Source organism: Oryx dammah, unplaced genomic scaffold, assembly GCF_014754425.2.
Source record: "Oryx dammah isolate SB20612 unplaced genomic scaffold, SCBI_Odam_1.1 HiC_scaffold_29, whole genome shotgun sequence".
Lineage (NCBI taxonomy): Eukaryota > Metazoa > Chordata > Mammalia > Artiodactyla > Bovidae > Oryx > Oryx dammah.
Genome location: NW_024070213.1, coordinates 6,324,462 through 6,334,127, shown reverse-complemented (window position 1 = coordinate 6,334,127; position 9,666 = coordinate 6,324,462). Strand labels below are relative to the sequence as shown.

The 9,666-nt window shown below is 52.4% G+C and overlaps 1 protein-coding gene across 1 annotated transcript in view; it reads right to left on the bottom strand.

Moving 5' to 3' along the window:
• Positions 1–1,128: 1,128 nt before the first annotated feature.
• ARFGAP3 (ADP ribosylation factor GTPase activating protein 3) overlaps positions 1,129–9,666 on the bottom strand; it is a 50,498-nt gene continuing 41,960 nt past the window's right edge. Inside the window, exons 13-16 of the mRNA XM_040233158.1 lie at positions 9,116–9,239; positions 8,057–8,147; positions 3,335–3,456; positions 1,129–2,199 (exon numbers count right to left, since the gene is read on the bottom strand). Coding sequence (XP_040089092.1) covers positions 2,182–2,199; positions 3,335–3,456; positions 8,057–8,147; positions 9,116–9,239 — 355 coding nt within the window. The 3' untranslated portion in view covers positions 1,129–2,181. The remainder of the gene's footprint in view (positions 2,200–3,334; positions 3,457–8,056; positions 8,148–9,115; positions 9,240–9,666) is intronic.

Here is a 9,666-nt window from a genome sequence, read left to right as displayed (position 1 = left end):
TGAAGCACTCACGCAAACCGATTCCAAAACAAAACACCCAAGTCCCAAGGGTGAGTGGACCAGGAACACAAAGTCTGTCTCTCGCGCACACACACACACACAGACACACACACACACGCTGGGGTGAGGTGGGGTGGGATGGGGTGAGCCCACCAGATGGGGCTCCTCCAGCCTGGCCCTGCAGTCCCAGGCCCTTCCACGGGCAGAGATTCAGTGACAGGGAGAAGCACGGCCAGAGTCGAGGGAGGCCCTTCTGCTAAGTCTCATTCGCCTCCTCTGTAAAATGGGACCATAGCCTGTTTGGAGGGTCTCCTGGAGGTGGTCTGAGCCCTGGCCCTGGCCTGGAGAGGGTTCACCTAGTGTGGGAGCATCTCATGAACTGTTGCAGACTGAACTGTGTCTCCCTAGAGTTTAACACGACTGCATTTGGAGGTGGGGCCTTTAAGGAGGCAATTAAGCTTAAAGGGGCCCAGATCCCATTGAGACAGCAGAGTGGGGGTGGGGGCAGCCGTCTGCAAGCCCACCCACGATGCCACCTTGATCCTGCACGTCTCGCTTTCAGAAGTGTGAGAGTACACTCTGTTGTTTCAGCCGCCCTGGCTGTGGCACTGTGTTAGGGCGGCGCCTTGTTAGGGCGGCACCTTGTTAAGGCAGCGCCTTGGGCTTGAAAGCACCACTCTGCACACCCTTGCTTTCAACAAGGGCTCCTGCCTTGTTCCTGCACTCTGGGCAACACCCCAGTGCAGGGAAGGCACACCTTGGGCTCCAGTCAAGTCAAGAAAAAGTCAAGAAAGTGAAAGCCGCTCAGTTGTGTCTGACTCTTTGCGACCCCATGGACTGTAGCCCACCAGGCTCCTCTGTCCATGGAAATCTCCAGGCCAGACTATTGGAGGGGGTAGTCATTCCCTTCTCCAGGGGATCTTCCCAACCCAGGGATCAAACCCAGGTCTCCCACATTGCAGGCAGATTCTATACCATCTGAGCCACCAGGGAAGCCCCTGACCCACACAGAAAAACAGATCCATCTGGAATTACATCCTAATCAAATGCACACTAATGTTATACCACGAGCCCTGACTCTAGACTCATCGCAAAACTTTTGTAAAAAAAAAAAAGTAGGGAACGCAATCTGCTGCAACTGTTTATTATATTCAGAAGTCTACAAATTTGAGCTTTTAAGAAAAATTCACAAAATACTCAGTTGAAACCACGTATCTGGTTCATCAAATTTCAAATATATTTTACTGTGCTGAACAATATATTCTAACGCTGTCTAAAACACAGCCAAATTATTTTTCATTCATTTGTACACATTCTGTCATTTTTTTAAAACCAAGATTAAGATAAAAAATATTAAGAAAACTATCCAATTACAACTACTGTTTCCCCATAAACTGAAATATTTTCTGTGGGTGTATCTTCTCACCTTATTCATTTTTTACTTCTGTACACCATATCGATTTATAAATGCACTTAGGGAGTTCTCATCTTCTATTTCTCATAAATTCAAACAGTGACACCTTGTCAAAAGATTAATTTGCTTGGCAATGCAGAAGCTTGGGCTGTTAAAAGCACTCACTGAAAATTATTTTTAAATTTATAGATCATATAAAACAAACAATTTCCAAGGGACAGATGTCTTTAGACATTATTTTGAAATTACCTTAAGATGTGGAAGTATCGATGAATTAATCTATCAAGTTAGACACCAGCTATTTTTGGTCTTTTATTTTTATTCTTTGTTCCCTTTTTAATGAAGTATGTGTTGTAAGTTTTGTTTGTTCAGGCCCTTCTCATATCAGCTGAATCGGGCAGCCTTTAGCCATGAGTCTCACCGCACTGAGACACCCTCCCCTCCCCCAGTGAAGAGAGGCCGAGGAGCCCTTGACTCCAGACCTCCTGTTAGAACCAAAGAGTCCAAGGAAATAAAGCAGGGATGTGCATGGATATGCCAGACGGAAGTAACACAAAACCGAAATTACAATGAAGCTTCTACTACATCAAAAATGAGAATTTCTAAAAAGAAATATTAAAGATCAGACATGAATACATATATACCACGAGAAAAAGTAGCAAAACAATCTGCCCAAAGCCAGCTGGTCTTCACTGCAGCCCGTGATGTGGTCACTGGTTCACGAAAAGAGGAATTTCTCCAGGAAACACTCACCGAAAACATCAGTGTTAAGAACCGTAGCGATCCTGCAGAGAGAACCAACACGGGAGTTCACCAGGGTCAGCATCCGTTCCGCATTCTCAGCATCAGCGAAACAGATGCCTCAGTGACGGGAGCCCGCAGCCGAGGAAGCGGGAACCAGAGCCCCTGGGTGGCGGGAGGGGCCGTGAGGGGTGCGGTGAGCCCTTCGGGAGGCAGGTATGACGGGCGACAGAGGAACACACGTGGAGTCTGAACCCCGAAATTCTGGGTCAGCTGAGTGGTCTCACCAGGTGACCTTTGGGAGGTCACCTCTGTGGAAGGACTGATGTGGGCTCGGCTGACCTAAGGGACATGAAAGAGCTCTGGGAATTCTAACCAAAGCTTGGGCCGACAGCAGCCGCTGGCCCAGGGCGGAGGAAGCCTCCACAGCAGGGGTGCCTCCCCAACCTGGAAGACCTCCGCTTAGAGGCATCAGAGTTCACGTCGATCAGGTCCTGCCCTCTGTGGCTGCGTTTCCCATTCATAAGCATCCTAAAATAACTTGATGTAAGCAGGAAGGTTCACGGAATAGCCTTCGGATAATCAGAGCCAGCCTTAAAGTATTATACACAAGTGTGTTCCACCCTCCCCTCACACAATCTAAATACTCAACTTGGGGAATAGGTAAATAAATTACACACATTTTTGCTCAACAGAATGTACTGAATAGCTTCCAAAGAATTTTGAATTTCATGGAAATGCTCATAACAAAACATCAGGAAGAAAAAGAGGATATAAAATCACACATACAATATAATCCTTTAACATTTTTAAACAGGTATGCACAGAAATCTAGAATTAGAATAAACCAAAATATTAACGAGCATTTTCCTTGGGAGGTGGGGTTATGGGCAATTTTTAACTTCGTTCTTAATATTTTTGGTTTTTAACATAAGAGAAAAGTAGTAATGATCATGACAATTCCTGTAACAATTCCTCTGGAGTCATAAACTAGAAAATATAGACAAATATGAAATTATAAGTTCTGGTTTTCATGATGTCCTGGGTTACACTGTAGCAAACACATAAATCGAGAATATAAAATCTAATTCTCTAGCAATTAAAGAGTGGTCCAAATCTCATTTTCAAAACTATGAACCCACCATCAAACTCAGTTATTGTCGTCTCCATCTCACTGACCTGAATGGAAGTCATGACTCCGTTAGCAAAGACGGAGAGCTTTCCGGCAACCGACCTCACTCCCTGCTTGAACTGGGCCATGTCGGGAGCTGTGGGCAGCACGCTGGTGAGGTTGTAGCTTCCTGCACAAACAGCAGATGCTGGCTTGCCACTCGTCACTCCACCGTAGCAACGGCGCAGCCAGCGTCCAGGGACTGGAGGGCTTGGGCGATGCACCCCCCCTCCAATGCCCATGGGCAGCAGCTGTGGTTAAGGGACAGGACCCGGGGGTGGGTTTCAGTGCCAGCCCCACCATGAACCAGCTGCAAGACCCCACAGTGAGACAGGAAGTGGCATTAGGTCTTAGGACCATCGGGGCTCAAATACTGGCACGGACACTTCCAAGCTGTGTGTCTTTGGAGAGATTCCTTACCCTCTCTGGGCCCCCGTTTCCTCCAGGCAGTTAACACAAGACCTGACAGGTAAGAACTCAGTACGTGGCAGATGGGCGGACGTCAGTAGGTTTTTCGGGCTCAGCATCAGTTCCCCCTTCTGGTGAAAGCCCTCCTCCCTTCTTTGGGAGGTCTCTCCCCTGACCCCCGCCTCCTCCCCCCAGAACCATGTGTGGACACGTGATCCAGACCTGGCCAATCAGAGGGATTCCCATCTACTCAAGGGAGGGGACCATCTGCTTGCTCTGGGGTTACTGGTGGGACAGAGGGCTGCTCTGTCTGTGGCCAGGGCTGCCCCCCTCCCACCCCACCCGGGGAGGCGGCCAGACTGGCAAGGCTCCTGATGGCCAGCTCCCAGGTAGAGGCTGACCCTAACCTTCACTGAGGCCCGGGTCAGCTGGGTCTCTCTGCTGCCTAGGTTTTGGTTCGTCCCAGCACAAACATGTACACATGGCGCGCGTCCGAGTCATCAGCCATCAGGGGTCTCCGAGCCAACAAGTAGGCTTTGGTGGCATGTTCTTGCCACTCAGTTGTGATCGGGCGCTGGAGGGGCTCAGAGATTGAGTGACCCCAAACCTGGGGTCCCCCAGGGAGCCAGCCCAGCTGCCCTTGGCTCCACATGAGACCCATCTACACCCGCCTGCCCCTTAAGCAGTAGAAGCCAGGTCTCTTGCCAGGAACAAAACGGAAGACACATGTTTACCCTCCAGCACAGGGGCCACCAGGAGAGACCCTGTGTTTCCCACAGCACTGTCCCCACACTGAGCACTGGGGGAGGGGCCCAGGGGCAGCCGCCTCCCCCTCTCTGCCTCCAGGTGATTTTTAAAAATTTGGTAGCGCTTTGCTGATGTCTTCCCATGTGGCTCAGCTGGTAAAGAATCTGCCTGCAGTGCGGGAGACCTGGGTACGATCCCTGGGTTGGGAAGATCCCCTGGAGAAGGGAAAGGCTACCCACTCCAGTATTCTGGCCTGGAGAATTCCATGGACTGTATAGTCTGTGGGGTCGCAAAGAGCCAGACACAACTGAGCAACTTGCACTCACTTCACTTGCTGATGACAGGGCGGCAGCCTAGCCCAGGGGCGGGCCTTGGGTTCCGCCCAGCGCGGTAGGGCTGCCAGCCTGTGGGATGAGTCTTAGGAGAAACAAAGAGCTCGTGCGAGACCTGGAGTGCAAAGGGCCCAAGTCACAGCTGCTCCGTGACGCCCAGAGGTCAGCGGAGGTGACCTCGGCACCAGCGCCTCCACTTACAAGTTTTCAACTCAGCAGCGTTTAAAGGGGAGGGCGAGGCTGAGGTGGGAGGTTTAAGCTGGAACCAGAGCCCCTTGGGGGCACAGACTTCCCTTCGCTCAGGCTGGCGCGACTCCAGTTTGTGCAGCTGAACTGGCCGGTGACCCCACTGCACAGCTGTGACGTGTGACACACACGTCCAGCAAGTCACCAAGCAAAACCGCCTGACGGCTGACTGAGGTCCGTGCTTTGGAGGCTGGCAAACCCCGCGAAGCCAGGTTCCTGGGCTCGGTGAGCGAGAGCCAGGACAGGGGAGGGTGGCTGAGGGGCCTCATAGGAGCCTCAAGATCCGGGGAAACAGCAAACACGCTGGGGGTCCCCCCGTGACGCCGGGCAAGTGCGCACGGAGCCCGGACACAGGCGTCCGCAGTGCCCTGGCAGTCCCACGGGGCCCTGTTCAGACTCAGATGATTGCAATCATTTCTGGAAAGAAATGCCCTAGAGGGGCAAGCTGGGTTTGCAGTTTCTTTTGTTCCAGCGCTGCTCTCACAAAGCTACCTTTGCTCTGTCATTGGTGCGCTGAGTGGCGACCTCCGAGGCAGTGCCCGGGGATGGCAGGCCCCGGTTGACCCTGCTCTAGAGTGATCACAGTGGCTGGTTATGTGTGTTTCCCATCCAGTCCCTCCAAGATCCTGGAAGGGACTGGCGCCCCTGCAAATGCCAGGGTTAAGCCACACCCCCAGGAAGTATTTTTGCTTCACCAGGAGGCATTTCCAATCTGGAACTGTCTTCCCCTGAACTCCGAAGAGATTATAAAGGTGACTGTGATCCACCCCTTGTCCCGATACTTCACAGATGGAGAAACAGTCTAAGATAAGGAACACAGAACAGGCTCTTAAAACCAGCTTTTGCTTTGTTGAAATGCACTCTAAATAAAGGGGTAAATATTTAATGAGAGTTGTTCAATGCACTCCCATTTAGAGCAGTTATTAAAGGCATCTGATGAGAGATGCAGAGATGAGAGGGAAGTCGTGGTCTGAACCGTCTAGGGGATCTGGAATGGAGAAGGGAATAGGCCCTTGGCCGTTGGGGAGGGGCTGGGGTCCCCGGGCAGCCTTGCATAACCAGGGCACCCCCATGGTGACTGCGAGTCCTCAGGACGAGAGTTGTCTTGGACCCACAAGGGCCAAGAAAATTAATGGACCTTTGTTCTCTGAAAGGGGACAGGAAGGTAAACATAGGCTGGCCGCAGCCCGCCTTCAACAACTGGAAAAGGCTGCTCATTTGATCTCTGAAGGTTTTTTTTAACAAACAATGTTTCAGAGCGAAACTTCCAGTAACTCCAATTACAAAAACACATACAGCTGGGGGTGCTTTTCAAACCTGATAGGTTCTCTGGCTGCCCTGCCTCCATGTCAGGGCGCCCGCAAGGAGGCAGGCCTGGCCGACAGGCCAGCTGTGCCGGGGGGTGGCAGGTGGGGCAGTCACAAAAGGAAGTTGCCCGGAAGAGAGGCCGGGACACCAAAAGTTCACAGATGAGAACACAGCTTCTCCTGCTGGAGGCCAGAGGGCGGTTCTGCTTTGCCTGTCTCCGGGTCGGTGCTTGGGGGGTAGACTTGGGGGACAGCTAGAACCCTCTCTCTCCCCTGTAGCCACAGCACAGCAGCCTGGCAGTGCCCGCTGCACCCCGAGGGCCACGATGGCTCTTGAGACGCCCCCCCAAACCCCATCACAGAAGGACCTGAGGCACCGGGGTCTCCTCCCATGGCCTTCTCTGCTGAGGCTGTTTTTCTCTGGGCTTCTCTGTGGCTGCAGGGCTGCCCGTGTGGGTCCCTCCCTGACCTCTCCCAGCTCCTCCAGGGCTGGAAACGAGGGTGCAGGCAGTGCTGGGCCCCGAAGGCCTCAGAGAGCCCCCACCCCGGGCGTTCCTGCTGACAAATGGACTGACTCCTGAAAGGACCTCAGAGGACCCTGCTCCTGGAAGGTTGGCTGGGACTCAAGGGGGAACCTGGCCCTTTCCCTGCCCCCAAGGCCTGACTGAGCAGGACTGGAGCAGGCCTCAGAGTCAGAGGGCCAAGCAGAGGCGCGTGGTTCTCAATGTCTGCATCGGGCCTGTGTGCTGAGGCTCACTACCTGGGGCGCCCAGACATCTCCTCATCCGGGTCTGGACCCTCCTCTCCACCTCCCTGGTTCCAAAGCCCCATCTGTCTCCAGGGAAGGCAGAGGCTGGTGGAGTCACCTGTTCCATCTGCCCTGTCTACTCCTGGGGCCTGGGAGGGGCCCCTGGGGGCCTGCCATGTCCAGATCCCTGGGGGATCCCACTGAGATCTGTCCCAGTGCCCAGGGGGCACTTGATAGAAAGTGCCCCATTTATGCCCCAGTACATGCTTGTGAGGCGGGTATTACCCACCCACTTTACAGAGGAGGAGACTGAGGCCGAAGGCAACCTGATACTCCAGGATTCACAGTTAGGGAGTGGGTCACGTCACACAAGAGCCCAGGGCTGTCCCCTCCAAGGCTGTAACACCATACAAACTAGATCTCATGTTCACACTATGCTAGGAAACCTACCATCCCCCCACACCCCCTGCTTCGATGACACCACTTCAGGAAGACAACTTCCTGAAACTGCAGGTAACTTTGGGGAGGTGGCTTAAATGTCATGACCTGATTTCTTCACATGCAAAGCCTGGAACAACAACTTCCGCTCTGCCTGACTTACAGGGGCCGTGTGCGTGTGTGTGCTCCATCCCTCAGTCGCATCTGACTCCCTGTGACTCCCGCAGCCTGCCAGGCTCCTCTGTCCATGACATTTCCCGGGCAAGAATACTGGAGTGGATTGGATCCACTCCAGGGGATTTTCCTGACCCAGGGATCGAACCCATGACATCTCTTGCATCTCCTACATCGGCAGGCAAGTTTACAACTGCGCCACCTGGGAAGCCCTGGGAGCGTCGAATACCGGCTGCCAACAGTCTTGGAAAGGTGAGAAGTCCTGCGCAGAGAAGATGGAGGCGTGATGGGGACTAGCCTTGTCGCCCACCCGCCTGCCCTGCCTGTTACCTGCCGTCTGCTTCCTCTGCTCATCGAACAGGTCAGCTGAGCTGATGGAAGAACTTGCCGAAAGCCTCTCCAGCCGAGCCCTGGCTTCGTACTAGAGGAGAGCAGCAAGAAAAGGAAAATCAGGCTCCAAAATCATGAGCAATTCTGCAGAAAGGATCACTGAGGAGCTATCACGGCGCTCGGGTTCCGCAGTCACAAGCAGACAGATCAACGCCCAAAGGTCGGTCAGTGGGGGAGCCCAGAGGGAGGGTGGCAGTGACGGCTCTATCGCGGTGCTGCTGCCACCCAGCTGCCAGGAAAGGTCGCTCCACGAGCCTCTCTCCCGATGGCCTTCTGTTATTTGCTAACTGAACTGGAGTGCTGTCCACTTTAAGACAAGGCCGTGTCTAGGGGGTGGAGAACAACCAGGTGGCAGGTCTAAATACTCTCAGAACGCTGGTGGATTTCTACTGCTACAACATAAACTGAGTACACCTCAGGAAATAATTCTCTGCGTTGTGCAAGAAGCCTAGTGATAACCCGCATCGCTAAGAATTTCGTGTAAGCACACGACTACTTCACAAGGAGAAGGGACCTTTCAGGTTCCCCATTTCCATTTGAGTCTTACTGTTTAGCCAGACTCCACTGAGATAAGCTCATTAACATCTCTGAGAAAAGAGGCAACAATCTCTCTTCTGAAAATAAACATACCTACCTTCAAGAAACAGCTATATACTTCATTTAGCTATGGTTAAGAAAATTACTAAGGAAATTACAGGTGTATCAAAAATTCCTGAAATTTATTCAAAAGATATTGCATGGATGGCTATTCAGAACACTGGGAAAGGAATAAGAGGAAGATGTAACACAGGCCCTACCTTTCTATCACTCTCCTAGCTGGGGCAGCCAAGTGCGACCACGGGGCAGAAAGACGTGGGCTCGAGTCCTGCCCCGGGGACAGGGGAACTGTGCAGCCTGAGTCCATCTCACTTAGTACTCAGCACCTCCTCCCACTCCTTCCATGTCCCTGGCTTGCTTTCTGCTCTGTGGGGACCACACAGAACCGCTCTGGACACTTACATCAGCTTTGGCTTGCCTTCCAAAGTACATATCTGAGGAAATGGCTTTGACGTTGCCAAACTTCTTCTGGGCCTCATCTGTATTTTCAGCTGGCTCATAGTCTGGCTTGCGGCGAGTAGCAGGTCTACAGTTAGAAACAGCCAAGGCAGGAATGACATCAGCAAGGTGGTGGAGCAGGAGTTTTTCACATTATCCCCCAGAGAACACCGGTGTGTGTGTGTGTATGTGTGTAATTTGGTTGATTTTTGTTTTTATTTATTTGGCTGCACCAGGTCTTAGCTGCAGCATGCGAGATCTAGTTCCCCAAGCAGGGATTGAACCCACACCCTCAGCAATGAAAGCGCAGAATCCTAACCACTGGATCACCAGGGAATTCCTGAGAATACTGGTTCTGACAATCACCCACAGATGAGCATGCCTTTGTGGGAGTCCAGGAGTCCAGCAGACAGGTTCCAACACACTGTTGGAGCAAAAAGAATCCAAGACTGGTTGCACTGAAGAGGGTAAGAGCAAGAGTTTCACTCTGCTCACGCTATTCCTCTTCCCAGGCA